We start from the raw sequence: 19,889 nt of genomic DNA on the forward strand, positions 1-19,889 counted from the left end.
TTTAGGAGTGTTGGACTGAGAAGGATTTTGTATGGTTCAGCTGACGCGCAGTTCCACCAGGTGTTTGCTAATTGCTGCTAGTCTGGTGGAGCTGAGAAGGGAATATTTGGGAGCTCTGTGGAAGCTGGACTGCAGACTGTAGATCGAAGGAGGCAATGTTTTGTGTTAACAAGCGTATAGATACTCCTGAATGGCTGTCACAGGAGAGTCAAGGATTTCTGAAAGAATCAAGGTAACATTTCAGGTATGTTTGTGATGAAGGAATAACATTATATTTCAAATCTCAAAAAATATATTTTGCACAATCCCTCACCCCTTTTAGCTACTATCATATAACAAAACTAACATTATGTTAAATAAATGGATCTGTATGGATAGAAATATTTATAGTCAGTTCTGGAGTGAAATCAGCTCTCTCATGCTCTCTTATAAAAATGAATGACAATATGTTTACATTTGTTATGTTTTCCACCCATCCATAAATACACTTTTTCATTTTTAATTGGAAATATGTACATATTTGTGCAAGACCTTCCTTATAGCTGTAAACAACAGGAGTAGTAGTCTTATGTTTAAATCCTGTAATAATGTCTTGGCATGAGCTTTTTGTTTAAATGTAGAGAATGAATGATGGTGTAATTGGGATATCTAATTCATTACCATCTGTGTGTTTAAATGTCACACTGCTGTTCATGAATCTCCTCCTCTGCTTCCTGCTGGATTCACACAATGTTATGTCTGGGGCAATTAAAATGTGAAACCAAGATGCAAACTATGTATGATCAATGTCTTAACCTGCAACAGTTTTGTATGTGCACAGAGACAGTATTAGCTCCTGTAAGAGTTGTGGCGAAAACCATGTTGTGGTATCAACAGTTTTCACTTTGTATAAACATGATGCTTTAAGCCTAGGATTAAATCAAAAGTCAAATTTCAACTATAGGGATGTTCTTCAGGGATAAGGGAATTCTGCAGAGTCTATTTAATAAAAACCTTAATTTCCACCAATGGAGCTAGGGTCTAACAAAACACCAGGGACTTTAATCCTTTTATAGCTAGAAGCTCCAAAGACGTTTTATTTTTTATTTTTTTATTATTATGGCTGTACTTAAACCTCCTGTTATATTTCAGGGCAATTTGTAACCATAATGAGCATTAAAATGAGTTATTTTACATAGTTGCAATCCTCTACACATCTATTTAATGCAGAGGTAATGTTTGGGTCAATTCAACCTGTCAGTCAAATTAAAGTAGAAAAAGGGTCATAAGTGTTTAATATTACTTGTTTCCAACTGGGAGGCTAATTTAACCTCATATCGTCACACAAACGCACACCTTCTCCCTTTTCTCTTCACCTCACTAGTAAATTGTGAAGGCTTCTGTTCCCATGGGGAAACTTGATCCATGTTACGTGGATCTCAGCAGGGGAGATGATAAGCACATAAATATTCTCTGCATGCAAGTCCTACAACATTACACACTGTATGATATAGAAGTTTTTATATTTTCAAGACAGAACCAGCAGAAATAAAAAGGTAGCAGCCCTAGAGGTGCTGGGACTTATCTTCACTCTCATGGCAGTGAGATACAGAAGGATGTGTCTGAAGTGTGAGCAGCCATGAGCATTGAGGTCAACTCTAAGTCTGATGATTCTGATTATGAAACAAATGATGAAAATATTAGTCATGTTCCTCCAAGCAAAAATATCTGTCAAATGGTGAAAGGCAGTGCTTTTGACCTCCAAGAAAACTACAGAAAATATAACAGAGTATGGCAGTTGCTTGTGTTAAAGACATCTACTTTTGAGCTACTAAAGTAGAGAGAAAGCAAAAATATTGAAAACTAAACTAGAAAAGAAACTAGTAGGAGAAGTAGCAGGACCTGAATAAAATGCATTTTCATACATATTTGGGTGGCGGTCCTCATTCTAGCAATATACCATATGCTAAATTATCCTCATCCATCCTTTATATTTTAGATTATAAATATGGATTGAAATTGTTAGTCATGGATTTAATGATCAAATACACAAATGTTTTGGGTAAAATTTTCAGATTCTGCTCCTACTGCATTTTTGAAAAAATCCCACGGTCAAATTGACCTGGGAACATTATTGCTGCACCTCAGAAATGAGCATAATAGGAGGGTTAACAATCCCTTTCTCTTTTGCATTTTCTTCACAAAAGCTGTTACAATGGCTAAATATCCAGAGGAAATTTAATGAGTATGCACAACATTATGCAAAAAGGATGAGTGCAATAGGATCGCTGGTAATAAAGAAAAACACAACATAATAAACATTGTAGCATCTGTGCTATGTAGGTAAAGTACTTAGGTTTACCCATCAGGTCTGAGGTCAGGAATTGGCCTGCTTAAGGACAGACGATCACTGAGGTAGGCGTTATATCCGTAGTACTGGAACATCTTCAGAGCCACCCTCCTGTTGTCCGGACTGAGCTCCTGGCCCCAGTGAGCGAACAGGGATGAGTCAGAGAATGATGTGTCTGGTATCCCATCTTCTCCCTTCCCTGGTGTTTCTGAGAGGCAAAAACAGATAAATAGTATGAATAACTGTCTGGGTCACAAGGCAGGGTCGATTTAGCACAAAATTACCTTTAAGCTGGTTGAATAAATAACAGTGCTTATAAAAACTGTGATGAATGCTTTATTGCTAGAGCTGCAATCTGAAGGTTGGTATATTATTTAGATATGTAGGCTGCTTTTCCTTCAGCAGAAATGTGATCTTCCATGAAGGCCCATGAGGATGGTGAGAATTATTTATCTTCTTGAGCAAAGGATCTGTTCACTGTAAGCTGTGATTGTACTAAAGATGGCTTTAGGAAATCAACTTCTAAAAATATATACACTAAACACTTTAGTAAAGAACTAGGGTACTATTAAGTAATTTCTGCTCCTCACAGGATTGTAGGAAGTATTTTTGTTAAAGTAAAACCTAAAAATAGACTGAATCAAAACTAACATCCATGAGAAGGAGGAATATTTAACAATTTCCTGAGCCAAACACTGCAATCTTGTTTATGATCCAAAACTCTGTGGATATCCAGACATTTTAAAACATGGATGACGTCCCTTAAATGATCAGTATAGCTTCTAAGTCGCTGATCTAAACCTCCAGAAGAATGCCTGCTCTTAGATGGCAGCTTTAAAAAAAATCAACACGCAACATGAATAAAATCTGAGCAAAACTAAGCTGGAAATGAGAGTAAAAGTGCGTTTGCATAATTTCAATGTTTTGTTTATAAAACCTACAAGTCTGATGGATTTGTTGCATTTTTTCCATTTATCATGTTAATGTGGTTGTTTCAATGAGTTTGTGTTTCTGCAGAAAGTATTGAGTAAGGTCTGGGGAATAAATACGGTATTTACATCTAATTCTGTGAAACCCTTAGGTCTTTAATAGACTGCCTCAAAACATGCAGCAATTATTTTTCAATTATTGATATCATTACTACTGCCAAGAGGCCATCCCTAAGAGAAATTACATTAATTTCAGAAAAAAGAGTTTATTTGTTGATGATCTACACTGGAGTAATAGATAACAATTCCAAAGCTTTAATTCAAATGTCCAAATCATACATAAATTAAATCTAATCAAAATCAACTTCCGCATCACGCATAAACATTTCATTAGAAGCAGCATATACCGTTATAGGCACTATAATAACAAAATTAAGCCACATATCATTGGAGATTTTTAGCATTCCATGTAGTTACTCACAAATTCAGGTTATCAACTCACATTTTACAGCTTTGTTTTCTTTTTCAGTGAAATGTACCAGAGGAAGAATAAGGACGGTTTCTGTTTATTTTGGCAACATGATAAGGATGAATTAAGAGCTTAGGATAGTAAATGAGGCTCGAGAGCTATTTTAAAGACGTGCTGAATAAACGAAAGAATAATGACACAGCACCAAAACAGAGAAAAAAAAGGCTGTAGGGTTTTTGTGACTGCCTCTAAAACACAAGGTTACCTGAGTGTGTGCGTGCGTGTCCGCGTGTCTGTGTGTGTTTTTACGCAGTGTGTTAAGCAGATTGTACTTTAAGCAGATTGGGAATAGTTAATATTTATGAGCAGACTGTTTTTACGCAGGACTTACTTTTTGTGTCAGCATAGTAAAAAAAAAAAAAAAACACCACAGAGAGGAGGCAGGTGTGAAAGGATTACATTAAACAGCAAAACAAGAAGAATTTTCTCCAAAATGGCAGTAAATAACTTTTAAAAGCAATACAAGAAACTTCGTTTGAACTCTAAGTCCATTGAAAATAAAAACACTAATGTTTGTCTTACCCTGTCACTTAATGCTGACTTTGTTCAAATGTAATCCAATCCAATTATGCGTTACACCATGCTGCAGATCTCTAATGTTGTCCATGCTGACAATCAGAGCATATGCACTAAAAATGAATGATGCCAGGCCTGATTAATATAGTTTTTAATCTCATGAATGGATGGATAGGTCATTTATTATTGAAAAAGCCTCTGGGGAAGCCAGCAGAGGTAGCATGATGCTCACAATACTCAGCTTGGAAGCTTTGGGGTCCTGCATTTGTGCGAATGTTTCATTTTTGACATATATCATCTTTTTAGACAACAACACCTTTGTGATCGGAGTGACTTGTGGAAAGCACCACACTTCAGAACAATATTTGAGAATTTATCTATGAACTTTGCAAACAGTTCAAAGCATTAATTTCACTTCCAAATAACCGAAATCATAATCTGATGAAACCAGGGGACTTCAAAGCCTTCCAGGTTCTGCTGCAAACATTTTGGTGCTGCAAACATTTTGGTGCTCAGTAGCAAAGGACAACTTCAGAGGTTTCTGCCTCTGTAGACTGGGGCCAATTTGTTGGGCTAAAACAGAACTTCACAGCATTAGGGAGTTTGAAAGTTATCGTTACCCACTCATCTGTTTGATTGATGAATCACAGTTGGGGTATACGTACCCTGAATCCACCATGTCGAAGAAAAGGTTAACGATATGTAAATTATGCAACCCTCAGGGAACTAAAAGTTCTTTTGCAGATTCATGGAAAGACTTTCGGTAAAGTGTTTAATTTTATGGTATTAAATGTGTGATGAGAGCCAGGGGACTTATACTAATTCAACAGTAGAAACTGTAAGGTCACAAAACGCTTCCAGCAACAAGTGTTAAACTGAACATGTTTGTTGTTTGTTTACCATGCATTAATTCAAGATCATTACATAAAGTATTTTCTTGAAGATCAACAGTGTAAAGTTTAAAGTTAGATGTGTAAAGAAAGAAAAAGTTAAATGTTTCTGTCATTATTTTAATTTTTCCCATGAAAACAATTGCCAAACCATGAAGGGAAAGTTCAGATTTCCATCTCCATGTTCTGCACGACGTATAAGAGTCACTGCTATGATACTCCGTATCACCACATGGTGGCACCACTTGTCTATTATGATCAGTAGGTTACCCTTTTTACTTTACTTCGTGTATTCCTTCAGTAATAAACTCCTCCATGTGCGCACAGGCTGGTGTCCTCCTGCAGTAACATGTCGTAAATCTGCCACTATACTTTTTATATTTGAAATACATAAGGACTTGTGGAAAGTTATAAGTCATTGCTAGCCACCTGCACACCTTCGCAGCTTCACATCCGCTGCATGTTACACATGACTATCCTCAAGTCCTGATAAATTATTAAGTAAATGAAACAAAACAGCAGGAATAACTTCCCCGATATACTGAATACTTCAAATATTCAGCATGCTGAGGGAATTTTCCTCAGCGCAAACAGAGATCCACAGTGTAGCATAGCACAATCTCACATATGAGATTAATAAGGTTAATATATGAGTGTTACTGTGACATCACACCTGCATACATAGTGCTACTTCGGGGCTTATAAGTGGTACATATGGAGTATGACAAAATTATTTGGCATGTCCAAAATCGTTGTTGGTAGCCTAGCTTAGCTGTGGTTCACATTAAATCCCTTTCGGGATCAGATCTGTAGAAAGGTGATGTTGGTGTATTACGTAACTTTGTATCTTCATATGGCATAAAAATTCAAGGTAGTTATCCAATAGTGTAATTGACTATTAGTATTTATTTATCTCATTTTAATAATAATAATTTACCCTGAATCATTTTATCCCAATGCCAAAGTTTTCATAATACCTAGCAAGGGACAATGTTGAAGCTGTGAGTGAATTTTTGTGTTATTATTCCATTTCTATGTCATGTTTGGATGTGCATCTCTGCGAGGTACAGCAGTATTTTCAGAAAAGTTTTCTCACTGACAAAACATGTCTTAAAAAAGCACAGCGACACCTCAACAATCAAAAATAAAGAAGAAAGTCAACATCCGAGTTGAGTGAACACAGTGAACATATCAGCCTGAGGCAGAATAACTTCTCACATCCAACATAGTTGTTGAAATTTCACAACTGTGAAACAGATGGAAAAACTCCTAGCCCTTGAGAAGACAACCCTGTGATTAGACAGGATGAAAGTTCTGCAGGTCTTTCAGTCTGGACAAGTGTGCCTGAAGGCCCATTCGTCAGATTGTTCAGGCCTACTGAGACGGTTCCCTCAACAGTGAATCCCTTAAGCGTCAGTGAGGGCACATTGGTGTTGTTTGGTCATGGTGAGATGTCCAACTTAGTCTTTTCAGATTATGTTCAGAAAAATGGTGTTAGAAATTACAACACATCCTTACAGTAGAAGAGCAATTAAACTACATCAGCAGCAAAGCACACTCTACATTACATGACATGTTTCTATATAAGTACTTAAACCTTTTGTTTAAAGGATAGTTTTTTTTCTACCAAACAGATGGATTCACATGCAGTCTGAGCTCATAGATAGCAGTTGAAGAAAGACATTTGTCAGCATTTGTTTGTCTTTACAGCAGAGACACTCAGCCATCGCTGTCTGCTTTCACTGTTCTAGGGAGGGGAAGTAGATACTATAAGGAAACAACAGAGAACAGTGAAAACATCTAACAGAGCACCAGAAAGTCAGCCAACTTAAACACATTACGCTGTGAATATGATGCCATGAAAATGCATTAAGATTTTATCACATCATCTTGTCTCGTTCTCTTCCTGTGCAGCGAGAAGGTTTTAAGTTTCAAAAGATGATGTTGGTTTTTTGTGATGTGAAGAGAAAACTTGTGCTGCATACTCCTGGTAAAAAGTTACTACAGGCCAAAAGGGAGCATACAAATATATTGTGATAACATATTTTCAAGCCACATGTCTTATTTTAGAGGCAATTTTAAGTATTTCACATACAACAAACTATAGGAAGAACAAAGCAGTTTAGAAAAACTTAAATAAACTTGGGAATATTTGAGGGCATTCAAATAAACACAAGCATATCCTCAATTATGTATGCTATCTGTATAAAAGATCAGCCTTCCTGGTAAGGAGTGTCCCTGTGTGGCCTTACTGGCTCACTAATGGCTCATTTAAATTTAAACACACTAAAAGTTGCCAGGTGAAAATTATATAGTTAAATCAAAGCTTTCAGACATATAAGAAGCTAAGATTTCTCACTGTAGGGCTGGTGTTTTTAACTGTAAAACTTGATAAAATAGATGCAGATGCTATTTTGTTTTTCTTTTTACTTATTTCACTGCAGTAATAAATATGAGGTGGACTTAGAGATTCAGAGGATTTATGCAGACTCCTTGCTGTTTGAAACAAATTGTGGTCACTGGCTTCATTTTTATAGTCATGCAGTTCAGTTCTTCTGCAGATTTATTTTCCGTTAAGTCAGAAAGATTCATTCACTTGTTCTTTTGTACATTTTACAAGTCATATCTCTGTTAAACTTTGAACTTACTGTTTATTAATATTCTGAAAACAAATTAGAAATAAAAAATGTAAAAGAAAATGCAGTCTTATTGCCAATTTGCTTAACTATCCTTGCATGCCTCAGTTTTACTTGGACCAGAAAAAATTGAAGTAAAATATGGTTGCTTGATCTCATGTAACTCTTTGAAAATGCTCTCGAAGATGAAGATTTTAACCCATAGCTTGTTGATTCAATTCTCGCCAACGAACCACAATCCCCTATTGCTCCTACTCTTACATGGAAACATTTCCTATTAAGTTCTATATAACTCCATATTGTGAGGTAAAAACAAATTAGTTTGACAAAAGGTAACTTTCCCCTTTTCATTGCTCGTGGACAAGCATTTCAGGATGACTTTCTCTTTGTTGTTATAATTTTGCTGGGTTTAAGCAACCCCCAATTAAAACAGAGTTTATCATCTAACTGGGTTGCTTAAAATCCAAAATAATGAGCATTGGGTAAGAACCCAAAACATCAAGCGCTTTGTCACTGTCAAAACAAGGACACTAATTGTGACACTGAGAATCAGGCAATAACCTTCAGGAAGTCTTCTAACTGCATGTCTCGTCATTCATTTGAAGGAAGCAGAATGTGTTGACAAATTAAAAACACTGTCAACTGGAAACTAACTGCATACAACTTTAAGAAGAAAATAAATGTGTCTGACGCACTGCTACAGGAGAGTCTTAGGTTTAGCTATATAATTTTGTGAGTAAACATTTTATCTGCTGTGACATTACAACCGTAAACCTTATTGTTATTATGCAGATCGTAACTGATAGATCCACACACGGTTGAGCACAATTTTGGACAATTAAAAGTTTATAGGAAAGCAATACACAGTTTTAGAGATCTGGGTGTGTTGTTGATTTCTATCCAGTCCTCTGTGTTAATATATTGTTGAACATTTTGCTGCAATTACTGCTGCATGTTTGGACATCTGGAGAAATTTATGCCCATATTGCTATACAAAGTAGTTCCAGCTCAGTGTTCAAAGAGCATCGCAGAATATCCGATTTTAAGACTTGCCATATATTCTCATTTGGATTTCAAGTCTGTCCTGGAAGAAGATGAATCTTCACTCCAGTCTGAAATCTTCAGCAGTCTCTGATAGGTTCTTTATCAAGGATTGTCAGGTTTTGGCTGTTCTCATCAACACTTATCAACTTCTCTGTCACCGTGGAAGAAAAGCATCTCCACTGGATGATGATGCTTCCACAATTCAATGTGGTCATTACCTGTTAATGTTTTCCTCTGCTCAAAGCATCTTTCATCAATGTAAAAAAAATAAAACCTGACCTTTGCTGACCGGGGCACTTTCTTTACATTTGTTGTGTCCTTTTCATCCCTCTTTGCAGGGATGAAGAAAAGCTTTTCAAAGTGGTTGAAAGACAGTAGGCAAGAAATGTTGGTGTATCAACAGGAGGGTTGTAAATATTCAGGTTAGCTTCAGCTAGACAACAGGTGGCTGTTGTTGTCTTCTGAGGATTTACTGTTAATTGTTTTGTCTCGTATTGAACCGATACCGGGCCCAATTTGTTCTGTATTTCTATACATGTTTGATAAACACACCTGTCAGTGACAGGCTGTCACACAGATCTCAACAATAATGACCAAACAAAACAGAGAAAATATTAAGGTCAGCTAAATTGTTGTGATGGAAGCTAAATAGGCGCTGTTGTCACTGTTCCCTAGAAACAGACACGACGCAGCCGCAGTGAGCTGCTATCAACCCGCGTCTTTTTAAAATGTCCACTGATTGTTCACCGTCCTTAGAAGCAAAACCTCTGGCAGAAATAGTGGGAAGACACACATTCCGGGTTGAACAATTTCGCTGAAGTTAAAGAGGGCGAATGAAAAAGAAAATGTGTCGGCAACATTCAGTGACTCACGGAGGGCTGCGTGACATCAGACAGACAGGATCAGGACAGGAACACTGTGGACCATCAGAACCTAAAGAACCAGACATCGGAGTCTCTTCATCCCTCAATCATCTCCTGAGACCGAAAAATATATATGGCAATTTAAAGAACAAATCAGACGAATAGATTAATAGTAAATAAATAAATATTGTGAAGAGAAATCCTTTATTTTTTCTATGTTAGTCTGTTAGGAAATTCTGTGTAGGAAAAATGTTGATATCTTTTATAAATACAGAGTTATGTGGTCAATATTATTTTACTATTTTGTGAACATGGGTTGCCAGTTTGGATAAAAGTTTGGATGCTTCCTATCAAGTTATAAGAATGAAGGAAAATGTGCTAACAAATTGCCTCAGCCATAGACTTGCAGGCTGGCAGAAGTGGCTCTTTGGCTCACTTATATATTAAATGATAAAATATTGCCCTAATTTTTGTTCATTCTTTTCTAATTGCTTTCTAGGCTGCAATTTATTCACACACATGTAGATTTATTATTATTGATACTTTAAACAAAGATGATTCCTTTGTTTATGTGCGTATCAAGCCAATTAATCTTCAGTGCCACTAAAGCCCTTAGACTCAAAAAGGTTGATGACCCTTGTTCAGGACACTAATAATTTGTGCTTATGATACATTATATTTCTCTCCGTTGCTTTTACCAATGCTGATTGTTGTTGCTGAAGCTTTTGAGATGAATGCACAAAAAAACAACAACACATCTCTCATTCCAGCAGCTGAGATGCAAAGTCTCAGACACACGTATCCATCAGATTGCCCGTTTTGGCATGCAAGCGATCACTATTCAGGTATGCTTGGGTGAATGACACTCTATACCATTCCAACAGACATATTTTACGTGACTACTTTATGTTGTTTGCCCAGTAAGAGAGTTAAAGAAATTTGGGGTAGAAAATGCTTCTTTTTAAAAAAAATCTGTGTAGACTGTTATCTTCATTTGCGTTTTGTTTCCAATAGAAATCCAAATCGTTTCCATATCTAAGAACCAGGATGAAAAGGTTTAGAAAGCAGCACACTTGTTTTCTTGCAACAGCTTGACTTCGTTCACACCTCTTTCCAACGCTTTGGTCTAAATCCGTATCAGCTGAGAATGTCTCGATATTTTCAGTGTAACTTGACACGTGAGCAGATGAAGAGACACGTTCAGTCATTTCAGCTCATACTTACGTTAAAGACTTCTCTGCTCTCACAACAAATTAGAGGTCAGTTGTGCCTTCATCTCCTCATAAATTACCTTCTCTGCTCCTGCTGCTGCTGCTGCCAGCTGGAGGTTTTACAAATCAAAGCTGATAGTCATTTAGTAGAGGCTAAATGACACAATAACGTCACTTCACTTTTATTACCTTTGGACCCTCTCTCTCTCTCTAAGGTTTAGAATGAGTTTAAAGGTTTAATTGATTTTGGCAATGCTTGGTTTAAAACCATTTCACAAGGCCCAACATGGGTCTTAAATCATAAAAAAAATTAACATTATGCTTCCAGAAGTGTAGGTTAATGATGGTCTTAGCTTTTACTAAAATAATTTTAATGCACTAAAATATATTCAATATTTCTATTGATGTGGTCTTCTTAAGATAATATTCACTGAATTAAGAACATATTTTTAAAAGTAAATTTGGCAAAAAATAAAATTCAATGTGATATTTTTTAATAAAAGTAAATCAAATCAAGTCTTCATGAAACACATCAAATTGAATAAAAATGGTGGGATTGCGTTTTTATTTAAAATACAAAATGGGGCTAACATTCACATTGATTATACAATGAACTTAATGAATCTTGCCAGATAATGTTTATATTAGTTTAAGGTTAATTAAAGAGGCAGGTCCCATAATTTTAGCTTTGCATTTCAGCTTTAATGCAATACGTTACAGTTTGTATTGAATTGTAATCAAACAAGCATAAATTAAGCTACAATTACTTCACAGATTTCCTAAAAACATGCAAATTATATGCATTATCCACAAAAAAAGTTGCACAATTTTTTAATTGTGATTTTGTCTTAAATTGTAATTTATGTTTTGTTTTCTTAGCAATCTGGTGCACATTTGTTTCTTTTAGCATTTGGCTCGTTTTCTGTAGAAAATGGGTTTTATGTCGGGGTTTTTTTTGGACATTTGGTACGTACTGTATATCTGTGGAATATTTTTCATTTATCTGGTGCCAAGTCATTTTTGGCTTTAACTGGTTTGCTTGTCCTTTCTGTGTTTTACTCTCAGCCACATCAGTCTGTGCTCTTCCAGAACTGCTCCAGGTTCAGTTAATCATTCTGCTTGATCCCAATCAACCTCTCAGTATTTATCTTCACTGTTTACTTTCACCTCTTGCTGGACTTTTCTGTGTGCTTCCATTTGGGTTTTCTCTGCTAATTTGATTTCGTCAGCTTGCTTCTCATTAAATAATTTATAAAATGATACTGCCTTTCTCCTTCCAGCTTGATTAAAGGCTTGCAAAACATCACAGAATTGGTATGCTCTGACATTTTCAACTAGTTTGAAAATCCTAATTATTAGCTTTGGACATTAGGAACAGTGCAGTAATGCTCTGAACAAATCAGCATACATTGTTGTTACAAATCTGTCTTTGAAAAGGGTCTTGGCTGTTTAGTCAACAGTGTCAGGTCTTAAAAGGGCAAAGCTGTCAACACAGTCCCACGTAAAAATCTACATAAAAATTTAAAATATAATGCATCTTAGAAGTTATTATAAATGAAGCAATCATTATTTTCATCTTAACATCTTCATCTGTGCTTTTGCTTTTAAATAGAAGCAGATTTAAAATGAAAATATTGTATTAAGAAGGAACAGTGAGTACACAGATAGAAGAGGGAGCCTTTAAAAAGTCACTTCATGCAGAAAAGAAGTTCTTGTCTTGGGCATGTGCAATGGCTCTCACACATTACGACCAGCTTTACAGACTGTTTCACCCATGTTGCTACAGCTGTACTAACTAGAGATCCTATTTTCTCCCTTCAATACAGACACCAAGTATGGTGTCCACTTACTGGGAGGAAGGCTGTGTTCACCACTGTTTGGACCTCTGTGACTCTCTCATTAGGAGGCATCAGTAGCCGGCACATCACACTGACATTTTCCCCATGAACGAGGAGAAGAGTGTGTGGCTTTCTTCCCCCTTGTTTATTCCCAAGAGACGATATGCAGCAGCAGAATTTAGGGGGACGGTCATGTTTATTTGGTGCAGCTTTTGTCATCTCCTGCCCTCTTTTGTTCCTCTCTCCTCATTAAAGCGCTGAAATCACTCATGCCCTTCAGAAGGATTGAAAGGCTATCTTTGTGCGTTTTCATTCTGTAGGAGAAGGATTTCCCTCCAGAAATTTAATGTCATTAGTGCCTAAAAATCTGAGCAACTGGCTCCAGTACGTTCTCTTAATTTGAAGAGCAGCCATTATCATGAAACAATGATAGAGAACCCTGGATATTTCTTCAGAGCTCACTGTTATGATTGTTTCAGAAACAACATAGGTAAGAGTGATGTATTTTCAGTACATTCAGTCTTCTGAGATGATAACCTGTCAAACCTGGCAGCCGATGTAAAAAAAACATTAACTGATTATATAGTTTATCATCTGAGCTTTGCCTTTAACAGTATTTGACTTTTACGGAGGTCCTTCCTTGGAGAAGCAATATATAAGTCCAAAATTATTTCAGAGCATTTTTATGGCCGAAAAATATACCAATGTGGCTGTGGGCATAAAAAACACAGAGTTTAAGAATACATCCATCAGCCTGATTCAATCCCAATAATAAGTATATCCCAAGACCCAAATTTCCTATACTTTTTCCCACAAACTGACGTACTGCTTCTCAATGTGGATTTTCAAGATGCATAATAACACAAGGGGACAAGAACAGAGCTGAGAATGAAGAAAATTAGAAAGTGTTGAAAGGACAAGGGTTATTCAGAATGTCAGGTAGATAAGAGAATCATCATATGGGTTTTTAAATCTAAAATAGCATCCTGAAAACGATGGGAATGTTGAAAATGTCAGCATCCACTGGAACAATAGACCCAGAAGTCAGAGTATCAACGAAAACATGTAATGCAGCTGCAGAAAGAAAATATTTCTGGGGGTTCTGTATGCTTTACCAATGTTTGTTTTGCCTGTCATGAGTGGAAGTGGTATTTTCTGATTTCTGTGGTCCCTTTAAGTCAGATATTGCTCACTGCCACAAAGCAAAGTTGTTCAGGAATAGCTTAAGCAGCAAAACACTAAGTTTAAGGTGTTTTGGGCTCAATTTTTGTAGTATTTCCATCTGATTGAGGATCTTTGTGATCTGCTTGATGAAGCAGTGTGATCCTTGGAGGTCCTATTCTCCAACCTATAGGACTGAGAGGTGCTCCTGCTAACATCAAGGCATACCCTCTGATGATTAGTGGGGCTCAGGCTTTATGGGTCAAGATTGAGATTGCAGCAACAAGTGAACGAACAATCAAAGCATGTTTTAGCTTAAATTGAGCCAGAAATCTCATAGTGAATAACCAGCTATATAAAGTGATGAAAATGCCTATTTGAGAACATTTTTGAGCAATACTGGTATTTATGGGACAATACAAGATGTGAGACAAAGTAACTACATGACAAATAGCAAAGGATACTCTGAACATGTCAGAATGACACACATTACAGTAAACCATAGCTGACCGACGCCCTAAGGCGTTAAACATAAGATGCTTGTTTAAAAAGTAAACATTTTAATCCTCTTGTGATTTTCATATATTCCATCGAATCTTATCACATTTCTTTGCTCCTCTAAATAAATTAAACTATGGAAAATTTGTCAATATTGCCTGTTTTTTTCAACCACATCCACCACAAATCTTAATGATATGAACACTTGTATTTATCTTTTCTTTCATTAGTCAATCTCTTTCTGAACATACCAATTGAGGAAATCACCATATGGCCAAACATATACCACTTAGCCAATGGAAGTGGTATATGTTTGGCTTCCCAGTCTCAACCCAAATCAAACTCCCATGTCTTTCCAGGATGACAACGTCCACATTTAGACTTTTACATATTAAAGGCAACAGGCTGTGCAAGTAAATTTCTCATCATTTTCTATGAACCAGTTTGGATTCTTACAGCCTCACGGGAGCCATTTCTTGCTGTGAACAGATGTAGCCATGACTAGTCTGCTCCCCAGACAATCAGTGATCAATTTTGAGATCTGATACAATTTCAAGCCAGGATGATAATTTTCATCAGTTTTTATATAAAATGTAATTCTCCTTTAAAACTGGTTTGCTTAGGAAATTAAATTAAACAACTTCCCCTGGGACTTTATGTTCTCAAAAGGGGGAACACACAGGATCAGTCACACCAAATATAAATTATAGAATTTTTTAAATTTTTTGTTATATTATAACTCCTTACCTGGCGCGACATTAAAGTTTTGGCAGTCAACAATTGCAATTCATTTTTCCATTGGTTGAAGTTCACTTGTGATGGCAGGACAGATGGTTAATTTAATGACCTCTGAAGTATCTTTGAAAGTGGCTGCATTTTTCCAAACAGCTTTGGCAGAGGACTTTATAGATTGATTGTGGAATATAATTACCCATCTGGCACATTAGTTTATGATCCATTCAAACTACACACTGTGGACTTCACAGGAAATGTGTATTTTATTTTAGCCTGAATGACCCTTAGTCAACTTCCCTGGAAAGGTGACTAAGGGTCAACTTAGCCGGTGGCGACTGGCTAAATGTGCTGCTTTGGTACGACACACAGAAGTGAAAGCAGAAAGTTTAGTAGCTTTTATTCTCAATAATTCTAGTTGTAACCAACAATTAAGATATTCACTGGATTTCTGGAGTAAACCCATATGATGGATTACTTTGTCTGGCAAATCCAGACAAAGTATAACTGTAAAATTTGTTTCTTAATGAAACAGAAACACAAAGGCCTGCATCTGTTTTGATAATTGACAAGTAAGAACAAACCTTTTCTAAAAGCATTTTCTTAACCACTACAGCTGGAAAAATGTTCTGTGTTAATTGTGTTTATGAAGTATGAAAATTATATGGTATTCTGTTTCATATTTTCTTTTGATAATAGCTGATGGATGGTGAAAACCATTGATCAATTATTCAACAGGAGAACTCCTTGGATTTTCATTGAGAGTATTGAGTAGCAAGAAAATATAGATGTAAGGTCTGAGTTAGTTGGGGCTAAAGTGAGTGTTGCAAACTCCCTCTCCAGAATTGTGTTAAAAAATCTCCCAAAGACAAAAATCACCCCTCATGTTTAATATTGGTGATTTTTTTTTCCAATGTAAGATTCTATAACGAAAAACGATACTGCAGTGTAGCCTTGAGAGACATATTGCAAATGAAGTCATAATAACAGCAAAAATATCAACTAGAAATTAAATCATGAGGGTTTTGGTCAATAAACATTTTTTGTTTGTTTGTTTTTGTGTGATTTTCTGTACATTATTCACACTAACAGGAACAGCCATGAAGTCTGTCGTCTAATAGCACCATTAGCCTTGTGACACACCCACACACTAAAACGGCAGGAAATTTGATTTATGAACAAGTACGGTAAAAGGCCTTCCTAGAAGAAATCTAAAGTGCACACAGGAAAAAATAATGGAAAAAAGGAATGGAAAAGCCCCATCAGTTTTTTTACCCAACTTCAAGACTCTTTCATTTAAGTATTCTCCTGCATCTTTGCTGCGTATAAAATAAGTTATCCTGCATAGTGTCATCAAAAAGACAAAATATTTGTTTTCACTCTGAACCAGTTTCCAAATATTCCAGCTTCAAGTCAATAAAATACCAGTGATACAAACTTAGAGCCCTCAGTGTTTAGCCGTGCACCGCCAATAAGCCCGAGAATCATTTTCTTTTCTGTGTTGAATTTTTTTTTATTCAAGTCTATGTGTAATAAATAAAATCCAAATAATATACAAATAAAAAATTATTATTTATTTGCCTACTTAAGAAAGTTTATCCTGTTTACTCCTGGGATAAACGGTTTTGTCCAGCCTCCCAAGATTTTATGTTTGATGTTCAATGACACCATGTTCACCATGTTCAATATCTTCAAGTACACATAAAGAATTGAGAATATGACCACCTTGATAGTCACTGTAGCTTTCAGATTAGCCATATATGTTTTCTTTTCCCAACATACTGTGTAAATGTACAGATAAGTAGTTTAAATAAAACTGTTTTACCTCCTGCTAAGACTCCAAATGCCGAGTTTACATTTTCGTGTTTCTAATTTTTTTTGGGATTAATTAGTGAAATTAGTCATTTTTGTTCTTTCTGATTCTAATTATTTATTTTCTGCAAAACAAAAATGTTGTCGAGGCAAGTCAAGCAAAAGCAGGAATTCACAACAAAAATGTAGATAATGTGAAATCGCACAAGGACTTTCTGCAGATAAAAGAAGGCAAATAAAAACAGGAACTTTTTCTTCAATCAGAAAAAACCAGAAGCATATTGGATACATTTTTCTTTTTTTTAGAGAATACATTTCAAATTTCTACTGACATGAAGACCACAGCATCAGCAACACCCTAAGTAATCTAAATATACAAAAAAGGCAAATTAGTCTATTAGTTATAAGTCAGGTTATGGGTTCAAAGTATAGAATGACACAGTTGTTGGCTCTTGAACACACTCGTATTAAACACTTCACAAAATGGGGCTTCACTGAACTGCAAAACTTAGCCGTTTTGCAGTTCAGCCATTGATAACAAAAATGTTCTGTTTGAGGTTAAGACACATGTAAAACTTCTTATAAGTTTTGCACTTAAGCTAAAACCAAAAAAGAAATCTTTGAACTACCCCTTCGAACATTATATGGTACGATTTGATGATTAAAAGCAAGTGAACATACAGATGAGGCAGTGGGATGCCGCTCAGGCTGCTGAAAAAAAATTGCTTTTTTACTGGAATCTTTAGCTCCGTAATGGCATAAAAATATTTCTCCAATTTGGAGAGGAGAATATTTTCAGAAATAATTTGGTCTGTGTTAGCAACCAGCCTGGAAGGCCAAAAATACACCATGACAAACAAAATTAATATAAGTCAATGGAAGGAACATATATTTAAATATATATTGTAAAGATTTAAATATATATATATATATATATATATATATATATATATATATATATATATATATATATATATATATATATATATATAACAGAGAGAGAGAGAGAGAGACAGCATAAATACAGTGAATGCCTATAGCCAAGCACTGTACATTACTCACTGACTGGAATCACAACACAGAGTAAAACACCTTACAATGAGGGAGGTTTGGAGGGAACAATCAAAGCACAAATTGGATGTATCGACTTGTTAGCTTGTTTGCCGTCTGTGCTGGTCCAGGAGCTGAGGTAAAATGGAGAACACAGTTTACTGCCCACTTGCACAGATGCTACACTGCTCAACCGGCAGGCAGAACTGAAACCACCAATTTACTGCTGGGAAGACTATGACTGCAGCCAAAAAAAAAAAACTAAACCAAAGAAAAAATACAATGTAACAGAGGATAGAGTGTATAATGAATCATTTATTGTTTGGAAAGAATTTGGCATTTCTATCATTTTCTCAAGCTCATAAAAGCAACAACAACAACAACAACAAAAAAAAGACTGATGAAGCTATTTTTGTACACCACAAAAATGAAACTTAATTTTTTTTTGCCAGAAACTAGTGACCAGCCATTCAGTCTTTACTGTCTTTGCCATCACCTGAGGCAGCTGCCAACATGAGGACCACATAGAGAAATATGATACATAAGCCTGTTTGTATTCTGTCTCATGTCTATAATCGCAGCAGAGCATAAGTGCTCTCGTGTTTTAAAAATCATTTTGAGAAAGGCAGCATGTACTGCCCTGTGCTCGCTATCACCAGTGATGATTTTGTGCAGGCTCAACATTAATTTCAGTAGAAGCATAATGGGATACATAATTAGTAGCAAAACTCTGTGCTTTGTTGCAAGAAGTGAAACAGTCGAGTTCTTATCACCACCGAGCAGACGGCTCACAGAAGGCACATGACAGGGGAGTTTTTGCACAGTTCTGGTTTGCACCTCAGGCCAAGCAGGAAAAAAAAGCCTTTGGCTGGTTTCTGGTGGCCACTACGGGGCTCTGTGCGGCTACGTGTCAACAGCATCGTGGTCATGTGGTTTTAGGAAATAAAGTGAGATATAAGAAAAACAATATTTACATTTCAAGCCTGAACTGAATGTTTTATTTAATGTTAAAAAAAACAGCGTCAATGTCAAGACAATTCTATCCTTTCTGTCTTCCCTCTTTCTGAAGCACTTTAAACTCTTGACACACTTTAATGGCTTTGTCACAGGGCAGCTTGTCAAGCAAAGAAAGAAAAATCTTGGCTACAAGCAAAGTATTTACATAGGCTGCAAGCAACCTTTTCCCTGGAAAGAATCATTTGTTTTTGAGGACTTTTAGCACTGCAGGCTTTTTAAATGAATAAATTGCTGTAACACTTTAGAAGGAGAGGTCAAAACCAAAAAGCTATTATGCAAACTCCAAGATTCCCATTGGCACTTGTCCACAACATTTAAAAGATGTAATCAGTGACTCATTAAGTAGAGTTGATGCAGATACATTTTCAGAAGGATGAAATTTTCATTTGTAATATGTTTTGGGTTTATAATGCTTTGACAGATCCAACCTCTGAAAGGGATTGTATCTTTTAAATGCCAAGAATTTGCATTCATGAGATATTGTGGGATGTCCTCTAATAGTTCCTCTGGAACAGACTGCTGCAGATCTCTGCAATGGTTAAAACAGAAACGTGTTGCAGCTGATTTACACAGTGTTTCAGCGTCACGTTGCAAAATGACTTTAGAATTTGCTCCTGAGAATTTAGATTTATGGGGCATTAATTAATTTATTACTTTTTCATATAAATTCAAACAAAAGTCATTTGTGTTTTTATTGCATTTTCAAAGCATTGTTGATGTAATACAAAGTGATTTAGCAACCAACTCAACCTGATGGATGATTGTCTTTTACAAGAACGTTTTGTGATCATTTCATATTTTACTTTTTATGAATGCACTTTATTGCTTTATAAG

At 36.0% G+C, this 19,889-nt stretch overlaps 1 protein-coding gene across 1 annotated transcript in view; it reads right to left on the reverse strand.

Moving 5' to 3' along the window:
* Positions 1-19,889, reverse strand: part of galnt18b (UDP-N-acetyl-alpha-D-galactosamine:polypeptide N-acetylgalactosaminyltransferase 18b) — a 79,563-nt gene that overhangs the window by 42,457 nt on the left and 17,217 nt on the right. The window contains exon 2 of the mRNA XM_055036715.1: positions 2,342-2,537. Within this exon, the coding sequence (XP_054892690.1) occupies positions 2,342-2,537 (196 nt within the window). The remainder of the gene's footprint in view (positions 1-2,341; positions 2,538-19,889) is intronic.

Source organism: Poeciliopsis prolifica, unplaced genomic scaffold (genome assembly GCF_027474105.1).
Source record: "Poeciliopsis prolifica strain line A6 unplaced genomic scaffold, Auburn_PproV2 SCAFFOLD011, whole genome shotgun sequence".
Lineage (NCBI taxonomy): Eukaryota > Metazoa > Chordata > Actinopteri > Cyprinodontiformes > Poeciliidae > Poeciliopsis > Poeciliopsis prolifica.